At 50.3% G+C, this 21,832-nt stretch overlaps 1 protein-coding gene across 1 annotated transcript in view; it reads left to right on the top strand.

Moving 5' to 3' along the window:
• Positions 1-21,832, top strand: part of CUNH4orf50 (chromosome unknown C4orf50 homolog) — a 114,581-nt gene that overhangs the window by 3,188 nt on the left and 89,561 nt on the right. The window contains exons 2-4 of the mRNA XM_029556489.1: positions 543-921; positions 7,919-8,080; positions 11,514-11,997. Coding sequence (XP_029412349.1) covers positions 626-921; positions 7,919-8,080; positions 11,514-11,997 — 942 coding nt within the window. The 5' untranslated portion in view covers positions 543-625. The remainder of the gene's footprint in view (positions 1-542; positions 922-7,918; positions 8,081-11,513; positions 11,998-21,832) is intronic.

Here is a 21,832-nt window from a genome sequence, read left to right as displayed (position 1 = left end):
TCTTGAAGATCCCAGGTTAGAATATACACTCTTAGGTTTGGAGACAGATTGGCGTTTCCCATCCCATCTGTGTGGCTTAGACAAGCTCCTCCACATTCTGGGGTCTTGATTATGCCATCTGTAAAATGGTCATGTTGATGCTCATCATAGGGTTACCAGGAGAACTGGACTAGGTAGGCTTGAGAGACTTCCCAGTTCAATGCTAATTTCCCATCGTCTTTGCCCTGCAAACGCTAAGTCCTTGGTAAGTACCTGTTGTGCTTAAACCAGAGGTGTAGAACCTTGTTTATTGTGGGATGGTATGAGCCTTCTTTGCTACTGCAAATCCGTGGCTGATGGAGCTCCCTGAAAATCTTCCTTTTCTTCCCTGTGAGCACTGCTGGGCGTTTATCCCAGGGGCTGTTCTGAAGCTCGTCCTGGCTTTGGTGCACTCTAGCATGCCAACTTGTAAAATGAGAGGCTCTGGTCCGTATTGCATGACGTTGTAGGGATGAAACTCAAACCATCACTCATGAATAATCCACCCGTTGTTCTCCTCAAAGGGCACAGCAGCCACCTAGAAATTTCCAGAAAGTCCATGTTGCAAACTCACTCCATTTTATTAAGCCAGTGAAGGATTTCTGGGATGGAGTCCGCAGCCCAGGAACAGACTGAGCAAATCTTCAGCTATGTCGTCAGAGCCCCCAGCACTGAGGGCTTCGATGTGATGAATGTTGATGTGAAGATTGACACATGCTGGGTGTTCCGGGATGTGGAGGAGAGCAGTGAGGAACAGGAGGAACAGGGATGCCTTCCAGAAGCAGCAACCGGCAGCCCAGATGTGGACACAGGGCTACTCAGGAAGCAGCTGGAATCCTCGGAGCAGACGCTGTTGGCAGCCGTGGACAAGTACATGATGTCTGAGTCGGGGCTGCGGAACAGGTGGGTGTGCCCTTGTGAGCCATCCAGTGCCGGGCTGACAAATCCGGGGCCATCTCCCTTATTACCATGGTGTGTTGAATCCTGTCTCCAGCTGAGGTCCCAAGCTCAGCAAAGGTGCAGAACTGGCCTTGGGCAGCCACTTGAGGAGTTTTCCCAGGCTCCTCTGCTCAGCTTCCACCTGGGTCCAGCCAGTAGAAAGCGCGGGCAGGGAGAGGAGGAAGAGCCGGGCGTCTTTCCCTGGCTTCCACTCTGGCCTGTGTGCAGACATATACTTCTTTCCTCTGTGGTCTGAGCGCCTGCTAGATGGCTGGGTCCCAGGCCCTGGTCGCATTTCCTGCCTAGGTGGCCCTCCAGGTGCTGGGACAGACGTGTTTCCGGAGTTCTCTGTCTGGCCTCTCCATCCCCGCTGGCTTGGTATTCGGTACCTTGCACTTGCTTCTCTCTCATGAGCTCCCGGCGTGGGCTTTACTGCCTGGTGGAGCCAACACAGACCGAGGGTAGCGCTTGAACCCAAGCCTTTCTCCAAACCCCATGTTCTTTCACTTTTTCTGGATGGCCCCTCTCCCCGTTTTCTTAATTCTTCTTCCTTCCTGTCCCTCGTTTTCTTCTCTTCCACTCCTGTCTCCTCCTCTTCCCTTCTTCTTTCCTTTTGGGATGCTGGGGATGGAACCCAGGGCCTTGCAGGTGCTAGACAAGAACTGTGCCCCCCAGCCATACCCCTGCTCTCCCAATGATTTCTTTACTTCTCTCCTTCCTTCTCTCCTTCCTTCTCTCCTTCCTTCTCTCCTTCCTTCCTTCCTCCTTCCTTCCCTCCTTCCCTCCTTCCTTCCTTCCTTCCTTCCTTTCTTTCTCCTTCCTTCCTTTTCTTTTTCTTTCTCTCCCTCCCTCCTTCCCTCCTTCCCTTCTTGCCTTCTTTCCTTTTTCTTGAAAAGAAGGACTTACTCTGGCCCACTCTTTTGGAGGTTTTGGTCATGGTCAGCTGGCTGTGTTGCTTTAGGCTTGTGGCAAGGTGGGAATATCATATCCTTCCTTCCTTCCTTCCTTTCTTTCTCCTTCCTTCCTTTTCTTTTTCTTTCTCTCCCTCCCTCCTTCCCTCCTTCCCTTCTTGCCTTCTTTCCTTTTTCTTGAAAAGAAGGACTTACTCTGGCCCACTCTTTTGGAGGTTTTGGTCATGGTCAGCTGGCTGTGTTGCTTTAGGCTTGTGGCAAGGTGGGAATATCATAGAGGAATGGTGTGGAGGGATGCTGTTTCCCTCATGGTGGTCAGGAGGCAGAGGGGAGTGCCTGGCAGTTTCTTGGTACCTTGTGTGTTAGTGAATTTTTCTGTCACTATGACAAAATACCAAGTAAGCGCATTAAAGGAGGGAGGGCTCATTTGAGCTCACAGTTTGAGATTTCCTAGTGTTGCTGATCTGTTTATTGATTTGGGACCCATGGTGAAAAAGAGCATGTTAGTGGAAGCATGTGGCAGAGCAAAGCTGCTTGCTTCCTAGAAGCCAGGGAGCAGAGAGAGGAAAGAGCAAGGCACAAGATCTGTCCTTCAGAGGCACACACCAGGGACCCATGTCCTCTACCCAGGCTTCACCTCTTAGTTTCTGTAACTTCTCATAACATCATCAGATTCATCAACTGATCCATCCACTAATGAAGCCAGAGCCCTCAGGATCTGATCACTTCCCCAAAGCCCCTTCATTTGGTGGCCAGTCCTTTAACATAAAGCCTGAGAGGGGGACATATCAGATTCGAGGCACAGCACCTTGGTCAGCAGAATGAGGCCAGGGCACTCCCTAGAGGACAACCCCAGGGAGGAAATATGGTCCAGTTAGGCCTAGGTCCGGTCCATTCTGACGGGTACCCTAACATCTGAACAGCCAACCCTGGGTTTTTGTAGGACTTGCCCACTTTGGAGCGTTTGCCTTCATTTCAGTAAAGACAAGCCACTTATTGTGAATTTACCTGTGACTTACCATTTGAAGAAGTTCACACGTCAGCAATATTCTGTTTCTCAGCTCTGTGATCTGTCTCCCTGTTCACTGTGTACCTGAGTCCCACGCTACCTGGTGTCAGACTGCCTGTGCTACTGTGACATGTTGCCACAGGCTGAGTGACATAGCAGAAATTGATTTCCTCAAATTTCTGGAGGTCAGATGTCCAAGGTCAACGGGTAGTTCCTTGAAAGACCTCAGCTTAGCTAGCAGAGATATATCCCAGTGTCTTCAAACTGTCACCCCTGTGTCAGTGTCCACTTCCCCTCTTCTTATAAGGACACCAGTGGGAGCTGATGAGAGCTCCCTCCCATCTGCCCTGTTTCCACACACATATTGTGAAGTCTCAGGAGTGAAGATGTCACAATATGAGTGAGGACACAGCATCAGCTTTTACTGTGGTCCAGGGGCTAAGAAACGGGGAGGCAGGTCTGGCTCCCAGGGACCAGCAGGGTAACCCAACAAGGAGCTGCATTTAAAGCTTCCTCCAAAAAAGAAGTAAAGACCCCAGGTCAGAGGGCCACAAGAGAGTGGTGAGGGCGTCCATGGAGGCAGAGGGCCTTAGGTGCCCCATGGGCATTGCAGAGGAGGCACCTTTGCAGCTGGGGCAGGGTGAGGCTACCTAGAGGGGAATGTGGACTACGTGCTCTGTTCTCTTTGAAGATGGGGTACACATCTTGTAGGAGAGGGCCAGGGTATAGGGAGACAGGATCTGTGGCAGGGGTGAAGGAGAAAAGGGACCACTTGGTCTTCTGAGCTGGCCCTACTCTGACTCTCTTATGCCTTGTGATGTACAGAGAGTTATTATCCCATTTTCCAGATGGAGGAACTGAGGCTGAGAGAGTGAATCAGGGAAGTAAAAGAGTGAATCAGATTGGAAGTAGAGTCTGGATATCCCTGTAGAAGTGCAGATGCCCAGTTGACTTACCCAGGGGGCCTGTTCCACCAGAGAACATTGAGTAGCTGGGTGCATGCACTAGACTTATTGCAACCACAGAGTGAACATGCTTAGGGAGATGGTTAAGTGGGTGAAGAAGCTTGCCGCCAAACCTGACCGCCTGAGTTCGATCCTTGGACCAATGTGGTGGAAGGAGAAAACCAACTTCCTCCAAGTTGTCCTCTGACCTCCATGCACGCAGCCCACCAAAAATAAATAAATAAAAAACACGGTGGGTATGCCTGAGGGATGACCCTGAGGTTGTCCTCTGGCCTCCACCAAATAAAATAATAGTAATAAAGTTAAAAATAAAATAGTCAATAACAAAAGTATTTAGTACAGAAATAATGCAAAGCAAGGTGTAGTGGCTCACACCTGGAATCCCATCACTGGGGAGTATGAAGCAGGAGGATTACCATGAGTTTTGAGGCTAGCCTGGGTGACAGAGTGAGACTGTTTCATAAAACAAAAAATTAAAGTTACTAAATGAAATATAAAATAAAAATAGTGCAGCACTGTGAGAAAAACTGAAGAAGAAAACGCCCACCCCGTCTCACCTGACCGTGTGATTCACTCGCCGCCCTTGTCAGCGGAACCTGGCTCCACAGCGTTCGCGGGCGATTCCGTAAATGAAAATAAGGTCAGAGCATTCTGTCCATTTTATGAAGGAAACACCAAGCCCTGAGTAATTATGTAACTGAGGCCCATCAGTCTGACCAGGACGGCAGGACTTGATGGAAGGTGCCCGGGGTTCAGTCTGGGGCCACTGTGGGTGTCACGTGTCCTGCTGGGTGGCGTACCTTCTCAGTACGTGTTCCCCACATTACGAGCCTCCTGTACTTACTTGCCTGTTTGATGTTCCTGAGCATGGGGCTGTCCTATGGCTGCTGGGACAAATCACACAAACTTGGGAGCTTCTCTGGGGAATGGTGGTGGTGGGGATTTGAGGGAGGACCTCACGTAGCCCACACTGACTTCGAACTGGGTATGAAGCCAAGGACGGCCTTAAACTCCTAACCCTTCTGCTTTCTGCCTCCCGAGTGCTGAGACTACTGGGTGCGATGGCCTCTACGCCTGTGAAACTTGCTGGGTTAAAAACAGCCTCGTGGGGCTGGAGAGATGGCTCAGCAGTTAAGAGCACTGGCTGCTCTTGCAGAGGACCTGGGTTCAGTTCCCAACACCCACATGGTGGCTAACAACCATCTGTAACTCCAGTTCCAGGGGATCTGGTGCCCTTTTTTGGCCTCTGCAGGCATTGCACACTCATGGTGCACTTACATATGTGCAGGCAGAATGCTCACACACAAAATAAAAAAATAAAAATTTAAAAACAAAAGAAAAACAAAACAGTTTTGGGATAGATGCGATGCCTTAGCCTGTAAAGTGTCTGCCATGCAAACACTAGGACTTGAATTTGGATCCCCAACACTCAGGTAAAAACCAGGCATGGTGGAATACACCTGTAACCATAGTGCTGTGAGGTCAGAGGTAATGGGATCACCAAAACTCATTGGTCAGCCAGACTACCCAATCAGTGAAGGCACAGTGAGATACCTTGTATCAATCAATCAATCAATCAATCAATCAATCAATCAATCAATCAATCATAAGGTAGAGAGTGATGAAGATGCCCCATCTCCACCTCTGGCCTATACAAACGTGCAGGCATGCAAACATAGCGCACACACACATACACACACACACACACACACACACACACACACACACACACACACACACACATTGTCTATAACACAAAACACACACACACACACACACACACACACACACACACACATTGTTTCTAAAACAAAAAGCAAACAAAAACAAAAACAAAAACAACCAGTCTCAGTTGATTGACCGGCTCTGGAGGCTGGAGTTGGGACCTGGATCTCTTAGCTCGGCTTTCTCCAGCCAGCCACCCTGGGGACTCTGATCCCCTCCCCCCGCCCGGCCCCATGCTCTACCACAGAGCTCTACTCCTTGGCTCCCAATCCAGCCCCAAGCCCACAGTAAACGCAATGCCTCAGTGCCCCACCAGATCTCATCCCTACAGTCAACTCCGCTTAGGGCTCTTTCTGGCGAGTCAGAGGCCACATGATGGTGAGAACCTATCTCATCTACCAGACATGATTTCACCAGCCCTGCAGCCTCTGTGCACATTAAGGTGGCATCTGGACCTGCGTGTATTTGGAGTCACGATTCAGCTGCCACACCAAAACTGGTCTTTCCTTGCTGAGTTCAAGTGCAGGAATAATATCAGAAGTAGATGCTGTCCTGAGCTCAGGACCTGGGTTGAGCCCTGAAACTAAAGGTGTTTTCTTTCCCTTTTGGCTCTCAGATCATCTCAGAAGTAGCTAGAGGGTACCAGTCCAGCCTCATGACTGATTAGCTGGGGTCCCTCCTCTGGTCAGCTTGGAAGGACTTGCTGATTACCCACATGGGATCAGGGAACCCTCCCCCAAGGCCTGAGAACTAGACTCGGAGAGGAGGCTCTTGGTTTTGTTTTTAACAGTTAAGCATCCTTCTCTTTACTCTTCACGATACCCTGTGAGTGAGGTATAGTTAGCTGTAGCTGACAGATGGCCCCAAGAGTCATAGTGTGAACTAGCCCAGTTAGGCCCCCATGGCTGGTAAAGACAGAGGCAGGAGGCAAAGCCTGTCTCACCAGTAGAGCAGGGTCTGAGCTTGACAAGAAGATCACCCACTGGTCTTGGGAAAAGGAACAAGAATGTGGGGAGGTGGCCAGTGGAGATCGCAGCACACTCTACCTAGCATGGAGGTTAGACTAGGGTTAAGGGGAGGTGGAAGCTTCCAGGCTTGCGGTGCCTCTGGTGGGAGTGTTGCTCAGATTTCCCCATTATCCTGTGTATGTCCATCTTCCACTTAGAGTTCTCTCCCTCCCAGCCAGGTACAGCCCCTGCGTGTCACACAGCCTGGGTGCTTCTGTGGGGACAGCATGGAGTTCTGTGCTGCTCGGCTGCTCCCAACATCTCATGTGGACATGCGGACCACAGACATGGGCTTTTTTCCATTGCAGAAACCTTTTCACTTTCACTCACTTCCTTAGAAGAGACCGTAAGAATGAAGCCAGAGTGGGAGACAGCACAGAATGGGATGAAAACCAGGCTGGACTCCAGCATCTACCTCTCTGGGCCGCAGTCTCCTGCCATGCAAATGACCCCTACCTTGTTACTTAGAGGCTGGTAAAGCTGTGAGGATTAGTCGGATGGCAGATGAAGCTCTTTGCTATATGACCCCTGTTCCCTCACTTCTGGAATTGTCTAGATGTGGGTTGCTGGCTTAGGAAAGAAATGCTTAAGACTGATTTCTGTGACATGCATGCGTACGTGTGTGTGTGTGTGTGTGTGTGTGTGTGTGTGTATGTGTATGTGTGTATATGTGTGGGTGTGGGTCTTGTGTGTATCTATGTGTGTGTATCTATACCTGTGTTTGTCTTTGTGTATGGTGCATACATGTGGATGCAGTATGTGCATTCCTGCATACCCATCTGCACCTCTGCAGAGGCCAGAGCAGGATGTCAGGTGTGTTCTTCCATTGCCCACTACCTGTCATTGAGACAGGGTCTCTCACTGAACCTGAAGCAGAACATTTCGGCTAGACCGCTTGGCCCATGAGCTCCCAGCATCCACCTGACTCTGTTACCCTTCCCCCAGTGTTGGGGTTACTGGCACACGCAGCTATGCCCAGATGTTATGTGGGTGCTGGGAATTTGAACTGAGGTCTTCATGCTTGCAGAGAAGTGTTCTTACCCATCTAGCCCTCTCCCTGGCCCTGCAGGTGAGGACTTGGAAGTGGAGCAGAGATTCTCTAGAAAGACAGGCACAGAGGCTTATGTCTGCAATCCCAGCGTTCAGGAGGCCCAGGGAGGATTGCTGTGAATTTGATACCAACCTGGACCAGCCTGGGCTACATGAGAGCCTGCACTGATGAAATGTGGGTTTTAGCACAACTGGGCCAGATGGCAGGGGAAAAGCAGTTACATGACTGTACAGAGAACCCTTGGACTGTGTTTCCACCCCCTGAACAAGCGCCCCCTGATTCTGGTCCCACAGAGTCCAGGAGCTGGAGCTGTCGGAGAGGAGGCTGATCCTGAAGGTGGACCAGCTGACCGCCTGTGTGGCCCAGGAACGAAGCGCCTCCCTCCATGTGCAGGAGCAGCTGCAGGCATTGCAGGGGGAGCTGGCCAGCCGGGTTCGTGTCCCTTCCACTTCCCAGTGCCTAGTCATATGGCTACCCTGGGCCTCAGTTTCCTTGTCTATAAAATGGGATCCCAGTTCTGACCTCCCTCTGCCTGCCTCCAAGGTCCCAGGGGTGTAAATGCACTGGGCTCTTCTCAGAGGCCCGTTGCGGTGGCCTTTGTGTCTGAGGCCCTCAGGGCCAGGCCACAGCCTGAGGAGAGGAGATGGCTGATGCAGTTGCTGCATGTAGGTAGGGATGGACAAAAGACAAGAAACTCTAAAGCTGGTCCTGGGGACGGGAGGGGTGTGGGCACACTGTGATGTGATGGGAAGAAGAGACCTCAGGAGGTGGGGCCAGGGCGTCAGGTCTTGTTGGGAAGGGTGTTTGAGGAGTGGGAGCAGCATGTGTAGACACCCAGCTGTGGAAGGCCAGAGAGCAGAGGTGTGTGCAGGAGCAGGTGGAGGGAGGTGGAGGCAGGAACCAAAGGGGCTATTGCACAGATGGGCTTCCGGGGATGGGAGGCAGTGTTAGGAAGCCCCAGGGGGAAGGCCTGGGCTTTGAGGATTATATGTGGTATAATTCTTACAGTGTAGGGGAGAGAGGACGGCAGGCCCAGCACGAGTTAGATGACTCTGGGGAGGCAAACCCTGGCTCTACCACCAAACTGACTATGACATTGGGCAAGTAACTTAACTTCTCTGGACCTGTTTCCTCATATGTGAAATGGGAATAGCTTAGTACCTATCACCTCAGGTTGTCAAATGGGTTAATACATATAGAATATTCAGAGCAATAGGCATCTTAATAGTGTCATCTGCATCTAAAATTCTTTTTTTTTTTTAAAAAAAAGGAAAGCCAGAGTTTATTGGGAAGAGAGGTTAACCGATTTAAAGATTTATTTATTTTCATTTTGTGCACATGAGTGTTTTGCCTGCACATGTGTACATGTACCATACAGAGGCAGGAAGAGGGTATCTGAGTCCTGGAGCTAGAGTCACAAATGGTTGTGAGCCACTATGTGGGTGCTGGGAGCCAAAGCTCTGCAAGAGGAAGCCCTCTTACCCACTGGGCCATCTTTCTAGCCCCAATTTACAGTTCTTGTTAATCATAGACAAGGGGAGAGATGGTGACAGTGAGAGGGCAGGCCGCATGGAGGAAGACCGGGGGTGCCGAGGCACCCAGTGGTCTCCGGGCTCTGAGCTTCAGAGCTTGCTGTTTAGAACAGCCCAGGGATTTTCAGATGGCTTGGTATAGTCAGTCTGGGGGATATGAACTCAATCAGCCTTTTTGAATGTAGTAAAGCAGGCAATATGAGCGGGCAGCCATGTATCAAGGGAGGAGCACAACTGTCTGTCTGTCTGTCTGTCTGTCTGTCTGTCTGTCTGTCTGTTGTGCTTGTGTGGGGAATAGGTGACCGTGATGTGTATCCTGACAATGGGCAGCCTCAGAACAGCCTGGAGGCCATGGCACAGCATCAACTGACAGAAATGCAGGGTAGGGAAGTGAAAGAGTCCAGCTCAGCTCAACTCAGTCCTTGGGGGCCAAGGGGATGGCCATGTGGCGCTCTTCTCTTTCCACTGTCCTCAGAGGCAGAGTCTGGTTAACTCTGCTCCTTGGCTCACAGCCCTCATCCTTGTACTCTAAGGGCGTATTTCTAGTGGGGTACAGCCTGTGGTGGCACTCTGAATCTGGGCAGTGGTTTCTCTGAGGAAGACACTATAAGGGTTTTTGAGCTGTGCTTGGTACTCAAACATGGGACTCCCCCAGAGGAGTCAGGTCCAGTCAATGTGGGGGGAGGGGTGGTGAATGCTCACAGTGCAACTGGAGATGAAGGGAAAAGGAGACATGCAAGCTAAATGCATTAGTGGGGTGAGAGAGGTGCCACTGGGGGTGCAGCATGGGGCTGTGCCCTCTCCACATGCTTCCTTATGTTCATTGCTGTCTTGTGTGACGTGGTTGTATGTAGACAGACCTGCCAAGAAACACCATTTGCAGATTTGGTGGTTTGGTCAGGGTTCTACTTGGCTCAGCTATAGCCTAGCCCCCGACCTTGACCTCTAGGCTGAGCTTGTCCTCTATGCTGTTGCTGAGGCCCTCTGGATGTGGAAGTAAGCTTTGCAGGGGTACATGACTGAGTTTTCTGTGTCTTTTGTGCCTGATCCGTCAGAGATGACAGCTTTGCTTGGCTCTGGCCGAATTCCTGAGCTCTTGAGAGCTGTCAAAGGCCCTCCCTCCAAGACCCTGGAGCACCAGGGACCCTGAGCCGTGCAGAGTGCAGAATTTATTTACATCGCTATAAAGTCAGGAGAACTTTACTTCCAGGAACCCCACTCCACTTTTGACCCCCACCCCCCTGTAAAGTCCCCAGGAAGCCAGCCTGAGCTGGACCTGAGCTTGCTTTCTCTTTTACCACCTTCTTTCATCTACAGCCCTCAGGACAGCAGGTAGTAGGTGACAGACAGCGCGATTCTGAATGCCAGGCAAGGACGCCCAGTTTTCAGGGTGGTGTTGTGCCCCAGTCCAGCTCACTGTATGTGGTGTGAGGAGAGACGAGGAGTCAGAACAGGGAGAGGTATTGGAGCCATAGGTGGCCAAATGGGCAGAGGAAAAGGCCTTGAGTCATACACAGGGTTTCTGTGCTGTGCCAGAGCTGGCTGCAAGAATTTTAGCCTTCACATTATCCAGATCACTTCTAAATGCGTGATGGGGCTAAGGACAACCCTACCTCTAGGGGGAGCCTTCACAGTTACTGGTCCCAGCCCTGCCCAGACCCATGCACCCTTCCAAGGACTAGGGTGCTCATAGGGGTGTTCAAGTCAAACTAGGGTGAAATGAAGGTGACTTTTGGCTCTAGTGCAAAATGTGAGAGGCAAAAAAAAAACCCCTCAATAATCAGCATAACTTAAAAAATGTGTATAAGTGTATTATCTGCGTGCATGTAAGTGAATCCCGGTTGTGCAATGCCTGAGAGGTCAGAAGAGGACATCCAAGTGAAATAGTGTTAATGGAGGGTTGTTAACCACCATGAGGGTGCTGGGAATCAAACCCGAGTCCTCCACAAGAGCAGACAATGCTCTTAACCACTGAGCCATTTCTCCAGCCCCAGCATCTTTTTAAAAACATTTATTTGCTTGTTTATTTATTGCGTGTGCCACGATACGGGTAGAGGTTAGGGGACAACTAGTGGGAGTTGGTTCTCTCCTTCCACCTCGTGGGTCTGGAGGCTCGAGCTCAGCTGATCAGGCCTGGTGGCAAGCACCTTACCCACTGAGCCATCTCTCTGGCCCCAGGATAACATCTTTTATTATTTCTGATGCAGTATCTTGAAGATGCAAAAAATTGATGCAAAACACGCACCATGCCCAAAACATGGAAATGTCAGGGAAAGAAATCGAGATGAGCAACGGTGCGTTCTCGGCGCTCCCTGACGTCCTCATCACCTCAACTCTAGGTGCGGGAAGCGGAGAGGTGGCAGAGGTGGCGGCACTGGCGGCTGCGGGAGCGGCTGCAGAGCAAGGACGAGGCTCTGGCGCAGCAGGCGGCGGCCTTGGAGCGCTGCAGACGGACGCAGCGGCAGCAGCTGGGCCTAGTGCGCGAGCAGGAGTTTGTCCTGCGGGTGCAAGTGCAGCAGTTGGAGCGCGACGTGCGGCGGCTGGGTTGCGCTGCGGGCCTCCTGCTGGCCCAGCTGGACCGCGTGGACCCATCGCCCGGCTCCAGCAGCCACCAGCCGCAGGTCTGGGCCTGTCCCCGGGGTGTCCGGGAGGCAGAGGCGGCGCGAAGGCTGCGGGAGCAGCGACTGCGGGAGCAGCTGGAGGAGCTGCGCTGCTGCGTGTACGGGCTGACGCTGTCCGACATCGGCCTGCACCGCCAGCTGGAGGAGCTTGCAGAGCAAAACCGGTGCCTGCAGGCCCAGCTGGAAGCCCAGGTCCCCACGGAGCAGCACTGTAGCCTGGTAAGTGGCGGGAATCCAGGGCAGGAGGGACTGCTGCCTCTCCCCCGACTCTCTTGTCCGGCCATTTGGCCAGGTCATCGGACTGACCGTTCATCCTTTACCATACCCAGTTGTAGCCCATACACATAAGGTCACATAAGGTCACCACCACCTTCAACACATTTGCTCACCACCTGTCTGGCCACCTACTCATCTGCCAGCGGCCAGCCACCTGCATATCCACCCACCAGTCCATGTACTTACAGACCCCCATGTCCTGCCCCTGTCTGTTTACCCTACTGTTTGCCTGTTTACCCACTTGCCATCCTTCCCTCACCACCATTGTGGTTTGAATGTGAAATGTCCCCCACAGTCCCCTGTGTGTGCACACTTGGTCCCCAGCTGTTGGTTCTGTTTGGAGAAGTTGAACCTCTGGGTCTGACAGGTCTGTGCAACCTGAGGTCCTTAAGCTGTATGCCATCCAGGACAGCCGAGAGTGTGGCCTAATACGAAGTCTTAAACCTGGGGTTGGAGAGATGGCTCAGCAGCTAAGAACACTTGGCTGTTCTTCTGAGGACTCAGGTTTGGATCCCAGCACCCACATGGTGGCTGACACCCGTCTGTGACTCCAGTTCTGGGAAATCTGATGCCTTCTTCTGGCCTCCTCTGGCATTGCACAACATAGGTTCACTTAGATACATGCAGGTGGGCATTGCATGACAGGGTGTACTTACATCCATGCAGGCAAAACATTTATACACATAAAGAAAATAAATAAAATCTTAAAGTTACTTAAAACATCATGAGATTAAAAAACCCCTCAATTGCACTACCTATTCAATTGCACTTGGTAGGTGAAAACATGAAGTCTACATGTCAGAAGCTTAGACACACCTGCTGGGAGGGGGACCTAACTGGAGGGCACGGCTTGAAGTTATAGCCTGGGGCTTCGGCCCACTGGAACTCTGCTTCCTGAACCCTCAGAGAAGTGGGGGAGTGGAATTCAAACTCCATCCCACACTGCTCCCAGCCCCTGTGCATTTCCTGCCTTGATGGGCTATAGTCTCTAAATGAGGAGCTTTAAGTCTTTTTTAGCCAGGGATTTTATCACAAAGATAGGAAAGGTAACTAAGACACCTACCCCCAGCACTATTCCAGCCTTCCACATACCCACCTGCCCAACCACCTATCTACCCATGGGTTCCAGCTATTACCATGGACCCGGAAGATGGAAGGCTTGTAAACAACAGGCAATCCCTCAACACACTTCTGGAGCCTAAAGTCCACCCACAGAGCCAGTGACACAGTCCCCATTTGTAGACGGTGCCTCATGGCTGAGTTCTCACATGGTTAAAGGGGCATGTGTCTCTCTAGGACCTCTTCAATGAGAGTGCTAATCCCATCCATGAAAGGGTCCATTCCCACTTAATCACTCCAACCCCCTTACCTCCTGCCTTGGTGATTAGATTTCAACAGACAATTTGGGGGCAGAACCAAACATTCTAACCCCAGCAGCCATCTGTCCACTGTCACTGTTAGGGTTCGAGAATTGAGAATAATTTTCACAGATACCCAAAAAGATTATACAAAAGTTTATTTAAGAATTTAAAGAAAAAAGACAATAATCAAATGGCGGCTAACTGGGCACAGACTTCACGAGCCAAAGATGGAGTCTGGCCCTGAACAATAGCAGGCAGGAGCTTTTACTGGGGAACTCCACAGAAACCTGCGCGCACGCCAAGCATAGAGTCAGAAGTTTTTGTTCATACCTTATAAGGCTTTTACATGTACAATATGCCTGAGCTTGTCTGGGCTTGTCTAAAGAAGTTAGCCAAAATGGAGTCAGAGCATTCTGGCTCCTCATCCCCCCCCTAGAGTTATGACAAGGGTTAAATCTTTAAGCCAAGCAAATTATAGAAGCAGAAAGGAGTGGTTAGACGGCGCGTTTAGGGTGGAGGAACCATTTCTATATTGTCGTAAGGCTCAGGGTCTCGATTTAAATGAGTATACTGTGAATGCAGTACCATCAGTTGTACTGTCTGTATCCGTTCTTGGATGAATTTGAACAAGGCATTAAGAATACAGGGGCCACAATGACTGCTAGTAGGAGTAAGAGGAGAGGTCTGACTATTGCTGAGATCAAAGTTGTTATCCACGGGGACCAGTCAAATAGGGATTCGTATCAGTTTTGTTGATTTAGTCATTAGTTTTCTCTTTCCTTAAGTCTTTTACGGACCTCAGCCAAAGACTGTTTTATAACTCCTGAGTGTTTAACATAGAAACAGCACTGTTCCCTAGGGCAACAGAGAGTCCTCCTTTCTCTAGAAAAAGTAAATCCAGCCCTCTCCTATTTTGTAAGGTTACCTCAGCTAAAGAGGATAGAGAGTCTTCAAGGTGGCGGATAGATGTTTCTAATGATTGTATGTCTAAGTCTATGACCTATCTAAGAAGGTGATAATTTGTATCCTGGAGGACTAGCACTGAAGGCCCCAGACCAGTTGCAGTGGTTACTCCAACCCCAAGTAGAGTAGACAAGACAACTGCAGTGGTTCCTATGGCCCTATGAGGTCTAGACTCTTCTGAGACTCTGGTTTCCATTTCTATGTCTGTTCTATAATATAGATGGGGAACCAGCTGCACTAGTACACAAAAATCCCCAGTCTGGTTTAAATGGAGGAGGGGAGAGGTACAAGCCCACCAAGTGGAGTTGGCGGGGCACCATATAAGGGTTAGGTGCAGTAGCCCCTATCTCTTGAACAGAGTTACATAGATGCTGGTAAGAAGGGGGGACAATTTATGTGAGGGAGTCAGGCATAGCATTTTTTTATACACTTGGGTAAAGGTAAGCAGCCTTTTCCCTGTAGGTGGGGGAATTTTACAGGCAGTGGGGTCAGAAGTGACAACATAATTTTCTGGGAGAGCTAACCCATCATAAAAGGGAGGGCTTGGGTCCATGTAAAACCAGCAATGGATAGTAAGGTTAGGGAAAGTATTATTTAAAGCAATAAAGGTGGCATTTAGGAGTTTTGTAAGCCCAGGGGATGGCTGCAAGGGCTCTTAGACCCATTGGATCTCTGGGGATGTGGATCTAGGTGTGGGCAAAGTAGCAGTTTTATCCAGTTGGACAATTTGGCTAGGAGCTGGCCTCTCGATAGATTTAAAAATAGTTAAGGCCAGTGTTGGTCGTCTTATAGGCTGTCACACTGTCCAAGCCATCCCCATCTGGGTCCCCAAGACTGGACCCACCTGAAGACGGACTGAAAAAAGTATTCCTGGGTCAGTCCCTGTGGTGTATAACCTGAGGCCCCAAGTTTGCCCATCAATCCAGTTTTGTAAGTTTTTAGGTTCCTTTCCTTTCAGGGTGAAGCTCAAGGAGATAGGGTTGCAGCTAGAGGAGGAACAGGGTCCCTCGAATTGCCTTGATCTGGGTTTTTGCCAAAGGGTTAAGCCCGGGACCACAGTTACCTGGATCAAGTCTGTAGTGATGGGGGCAGCCCAGTTAATATATCCAGTAGACACACAGCTCCATGAAGCACAGAAATAGTCCCCTGGCCCCGCACAGGTATTTCTTTGGTCACCATTGTCACCCAGGCAAACAGAAGTGGTGCTCCTTCATCCTCTTTCGGCTGAGGGGAGACTGGCAACCATAATTTACAGTGCCTGATGGGGTGTACGATTCCCAAGCTCCTTCAAGCAGGTCGCAGACGTAGAATGTAATCTTGGTGAACCAGGCGCCTGGAGGTCCCAGGTGGGAGGAGTTGTTCACTATCTTTCCAGTGAATGTGTTACTAACTACCCAGGTGAGGTTTTGGAGTCCATGAGGGGAGTTAGCTAGGGCAGGCTCTATAAAAAAAAATAAAATAAAAAAGCAACAAGGGTTGTGGTGTGGCAGAGATTTTTAGCTTGAGAGGACTGTCTTTTACCCGTGTGACCTTCCATCTCTTGTCGACTTGGTCTGACCAATCCTCTGATGCAGGCTTTAAATGCGAGTGATGTATCCAGGTCTGGACACCGGCCACCTTAACCACAGTGCGGGTGGTGAGGATCACGATGTGTGGCCCCTTTCATCGAGGTCTGAGGGGCTCCTTGTGGTGCCGTTTCACCCAAACAAGGTCTCCTGTCTTGAATCCGTGCGGTTGGGCTGGTGGCAGTTCATAGATGTGCCTCAGCAAGGGGAAAACGTTGTCTTGTGTAATCTGTAAGGCCTGTAGGGACTTAAGAAATTGGGATTCAGACAAGTCAATTAGCACATCTGAAGGCAGCTTGGGAAGCAAAGGAGGTAGTCAGCCATACATGATTTTATAAGGTGTTAGGCCTTGAGTATTTGGGGTATTTCTGACCCTGTATAGGGCAAAAGGTAGGAGGCCTGTCTAGTCATCACCAGTTTTCAGGGTTAATTTGGTCAAGGTCTCTTTAAGGGTCCGATTTATTCTCTCTACTTGCCCTGAGCTCTGGGGGTGGTATATGCGATGTAACTTCCAATTAGTCCCCAGTGTTTTAATTAACTCTTGAGTTACCTTAAAGATGAAGATTGGTCCATTGTCTGACCCGATCACAGAGGGGAGTCCATACCTTGGTATTAGTTCATCAATGATCTTTTTAATCACCACTGAGTTGGTTTCCCCTTTTATGAGAAACGCTTTGACCCATCCTGAAAATGTATCTACAAAAACTAGGAGATATTTATAGCCATACCTGCCAGGTTTTACCTCAGTGAAGTCCACCTCCCAATGGACTCCAGGCACAGTGCCCATCTCCCTTCTGGCTGGGGGCATGACTTTTCCTCTTGGATTAGTAACCTGGCAGGAATGACATCTGGAAAGTCAGCTCTCAATCATTTTGGTTAGATGGAAGATGTGGTGCAGAGTCAGGAGTTCTTGTAACTTTCTCTTTCCTAGGTGAGTCCCTTTGTAAAGTTTATATATTAAGTCCTCTGCCAGCTTATGTGGCAGAATGAGCCTCCCATCAGAGGCGTATCTCCACCCATGCTTGATCTTGGTATTTTCTAGGGAAGTTAAATCCTGATCATCCTGAGCTGAGTAGGAGGGCTCTTCTGGCAAGAGGGCTTTCAGGGCCACTTCTCTGCCTGCTAGTTCCGCTCTCCTGTTTCCCTGTGTCTCCAGTGAATCCCCTTTTTGGTGCCACAGACAATGGATGATGGCCCGTCTCTTTGGTAACTATATGGCCTTCAGGAGTTTTAAGATCTGTTCATTTTTGATAGTCTTTCCTTCTGCTGTCAGGAGCCCCCTCTCCTTGTATATAGCCCTGTGGACATGAGCTGTAGCGAAAGTGTAACGGCTATCAGTGAAAATGTTAACAGTCTGGTCTTTACTTAGCTTTAGGGCCTGAATCAGGGCAATTATTTCAGCCCTCTGGGCAGAGGTCCTGACTGGTAGGGAAGAGGCCCACACTGTCCACGATGGATTGATGACCGCCACCCCCGCATACCTGGTTCCTTCCTTAATGAAGCTACTTCCATCCGTGAGCAGAATTAAGTCCAGGTGGGGCCATGGAACATCTGTCAGGTCTTCCCGAGTCCCATGTAAGCTACAGAGTACCTCCAGGCAGTAGTGCAGGACCTCAAGATCTGGTTCTGGCAGCAAAGTGTCAGGATTGAGAGCAGTGCTGGAGAGGAACTGGATGCAAGGGGGGTTAAGGAGCAAGGCCTGATAATGCGTCAACTGAGCATTTGTCATCCATTGGTTGGGGGGATTTTTAAGGACTCCCTCAATTGAGTGAGGGGTGGTGACTGTAAGGGGCTGTCCCAGCGTGAGCTTATCTGCATCTTTAACCAATAAGGCCATGGCTGTGATAATTCTGAGGCAGCCCAGCCATCCCGATGCCACGGGATCAAGCTTTTTCGACAAGTAAGCCACAGGTCTCATGGATATCTGGCAGAGCCAAGGCCAGAGCCTGCAATAAAGCCTTCTTAATTTCCTGAAAGGCCCTCTCTTGAGTCTCAGTCCACAGGAAGGATGACTCATTTCTTCGAGTGGCTTCATGCAAGGGTTTTGCCAGCTCAGTGAACCCAGGTATCCAGAGCCGGTAGAAGCCTGCCGATCCCAGGAACTCTCACAACTACCTGCAGGATCTCGGACTTGGAATTCCCATAATGGCTTGCTTTCTGGCTGTTGACAGCCACCTTTGCCCATCCCTTAAAATGTACCCCAAGTACATTACCTCCATGACACAGAACTGAGCCTTCTTGGTGGAGACCTTATGCCCCAGTTGGTCCAAGGTCAGGAGCAAATCTCTGGTGGCCTGAAGACAAGTGTCCTCATCCTCAGTGGCAATCAAACAGGTCATCTACATACTGTAGGAGGCTTACCTCCGGGTGTGAGGCCCAATACTCCTGCAAGTCCTGGATCATGGGGGAGTTCTTGAACCCTTGTGGCAGTTGCGTCCAAGTGAGTTGTCCATTAAGCCCCTGGTTCGGGTCTCACCACTCAAAGGCAAAGATGGGTTGACTTTCCTTTGCCAAGGTCAGGCTAAAGGAGGCATCCTTGAGATCTAGAACAGTATAGACACTTCTCCCTGGAGAGAGTGAGCTCAGCAGGGTATACGGATTGGGGACTGTAGGGTGGATATCCTCTACCCTCTTGTTAAATTTTCTCAAATCCTGCACTGGGCAGAAATCATTAGTCCCCGGTTTCTTGATGGGTAACAGAGGGGTGTTCCATGGAGATTGGCATGGAACCAGAATACCAAACTCCCCAAGGTGGTTTATATGTTTGGTAATTCCTGCCCGGGCTTCGAGAGTCATTGGGTACTGTTTCACTCTTACAGGCTGAGCATTAGTTTCTGAAGTCACCCTTATTAGTGGCTGTTGGCTGGCCCTCTCTGGGGGATTAGTTTCCACCCAAACTCCAGAGATTGTTGCCTGGAGGTCCTTGAGGATAGTGGTTGGTCTCTTTTGTGGAGGTGGGGTGAGGCGGTTTATGTGTTTGGTAATTTCTGCCCTGGCTTTGAGAGTCATTGGGTACTGTTTTACTCTTACAGGCTGAGCATTAGTTTTTAAAGTCACCATTATCGGTGGCTGTTGGATGGCCCTCCCTGGGGGATTAGTTTCCGCCCAGACTCCAGGGATTGCTGCCTGGAGGTCCCTGAGGATAGTGGTTGGTCTCTTTTGAGGGGGTGGGGTGTGCACTCTCCATTCTTCTTCTAATTGTAAGCATAGGATATAGGCTGCATCCGGTACAGTCACATCAGGAGGTCCTCTCCCAGAGAAATGGATCTGAGCCTTCATTTTATTTAGCAAATCCTTACGCAAATAAGGGATATGGGCACTCTGGGACCACCATAAAGGAATGTGAGACTGTCTTCTTACCTAAGTTTACTTCCCTTTTGGTAGTCCAAGGGTGCTGAGCGATTCCCGAGGCTTCTCGCACCCAGGTGTGTTTATTGGTCAATTTTCCCATAGGCTCTTTTAAAACTGAATATTGTGCTCTGGTGTCAACTAGGAAGTCGATGGCTCGTCCCTCCACTTGTAGGGTCACCCAGGGCTCAGGGTGGAAGCTCACCAAGCCCGGGCCCCTTCAGTTTCCTAGGTTCGCCAACTCAAGGATCTTGGGCTTGCAGGGAGGCTGGGATCCTGTCCTTTGAGTACATTCTCTAGTCCAGAGGCCAAGTTGTTTACAGTATGCACACTGGTCTCTTTTTAGGCAAGGCCGACCTTCCTGTGGGGGTTGTGGGGCTCAGGTTCCCTTTTTCATAGAGGTTCGGTCCCCCCATTTGGGATTCATTGCTCTTTCAGCCAACAATATTCTAGCCAGCCCTTTTGTCTTTCTTCAGGGGCTTCTCTGTTGTTAAATACCTTGTTCGCCACTGCCATCAGCTCAGAAAGGTTTTTGCCCTCAAAACCTTCTAGTTTTTGAAGTTTTTGTTTTACATCTGGAGCTGTCTGATTTACAAAAGCCATATTGATGGGCATCTGATTCTCTGGGGCCTCTGGATTTATGGGAGTATAAGTTCTGAAAGCCTCTAACAGGCATTCCAGGTATGCTCCAGGAGACTCATCCCTTCCTTGCATCACTTGACTGACCTTAGACAAATTGGTGGGGCGCTTAGCAGCTGCTCTGAGACCCCCCCATAAGAATCTGGTGATAGACCTTTAGGCCTTCCCTACCTTTGGGGGTGTTATAGTCCCACCCCTCTGTTGGGCATTTGAGAGGGAAAGCAGCCACAATCAAATCCTCATTCTCTGTCGGCCACCCATCATTTCCAGGGACCGCGTGCCTGCATTCCCGAAGGATGCGGTTCTGTTCCTCGGTGGTGAACCGGATATTTGATAACTGTTGGCAATCATCCCAAGTGGGTTGGTGGGTAAAAAGAATGGTGTCTAGGAGGGAAATTAGGGCCTGAGGCTTCTCCGTGAAGGAGGGAGTCTGTAACTTTCAATTATACAAGTCACTAGTAGAAAAGGGAAAGTAGACTACTGGGGAAATTCCATCATCCCTTGGGGGCCCAATCTCTCTCAGGGGAAGAGCTTGCACAATTCTTCCCTTCCGCTTCGAGCCAGTGTGCATTGGGCTGGGCTTGGCCATGGGAGGTGCTGGCTCAGCCATGGGGGCTGGGGATGGAGACCGGGAAGGACTGGAAGAAGAAGATGATTCTCATGACTTGTGCTCCCTAGGTCTATCCTGAGCACTCATTGGTGCCCTTTAAGGTTGGGGGAGTAAATCTTCCTCTGGTGCCGAGGGAAGGACCTCGGGACCTGATGGGTTTTTGGTCTGAACTTTCTTCAGGGGAAGCAAAGTGGCTGGCTCCTTAGGCTCCGATGGCGGGGGCAGCAGTAAGGGGTGCAGCCAGTCGAGGGGTAGCTACCAGGTATCGCCAACCTAAGGTGTATGGGATCTGGTCAGGGTGCCTCGGTTCCCCGAAGATAACTCCTTGAACCCTGTAGATGAGGGACAGGTTAAAGGACCCTTCAGGTGGCCATTCAACTTCAAAGGAGGGCCATTCGATGGTGCAGAGGGCCTGGAGGCAGGTCGGCTTGACATGGAGTCCAGACACATTCAAAGCTGCTCCTGTGTAGTCCTGAAAATGACCAAGAACTAGATCAAGGGGAGCTGAAGATGGTGAGACTTTCTGGCCCATCGTGGGATAAGCTCCAAGAACAAAGAATAAAGGAGAGGGATGAGAATGAGAAGTAGGATGGAAAGTCAATAGACAGGGCGGAGCTCCGAGCAGACGGTGAGGACAGTATGAGATGGCGGTTCCCTAGAGGGAGAAATGAAAATCTCACAGCATCCGGAGTCAGCCAAGAAGGCCGCCCCGTCCCTTTCCCAAAAAGATTTGGCGAGCCTGGATTCCACGTCAGATGGGAGCACGACTCCTCAACAGAAGAGGAGTCGGGGTGTCCCCCGTTCTCCTCCAGCTCTGGGATCAATAGCACATCTGCCTGATCTCCACTGAGCCCCACGATGTCCAGACTACCAAAAAGTAAGATGAGAGAGATGAGGAGAGAGAGAGAGAGAGAGAGAGAGAGAGAGAGAGAGAGAGAGAAAGGCAGGGTCTGGGGTCTCTATTCTTGAATCCTGGACGAGCCTCCACAATGTTCGGGTTTAAGAATCGAGAATAATTCCCACAGATACCCAAAAAGATTATACAAAAGTTTATTTAAGAATTTAAAGAAAAAAGACAATAACCAAATGGTGGCTAGCCGGGCACAGACTTCACGAGCCAAAGATGGAGTCTGGCCCCGAACAATAGCAGGCAGGAGCTTTTATTGGGGCACTCCACAGAAACCCCCGTGTGCGAAGCATTTTAAAAAATAATCGGATGTCCCCATATCCTGTGTACGGGGAAAGTCTTGATTGGTAGGGGCTGTCTTCAGGGCATTGGAATGTGCTGACTT

The sequence above is a fragment of the Nannospalax galili genome, unplaced genomic scaffold (assembly GCF_000622305.1).
Source record: "Nannospalax galili isolate Female #2095 unplaced genomic scaffold, S.galili_v1.0 scaffold2927, whole genome shotgun sequence".
Lineage (NCBI taxonomy): Eukaryota > Metazoa > Chordata > Mammalia > Rodentia > Spalacidae > Nannospalax > Nannospalax galili.
This window is presented reverse-complemented; position numbering and strand designations above follow the sequence as displayed.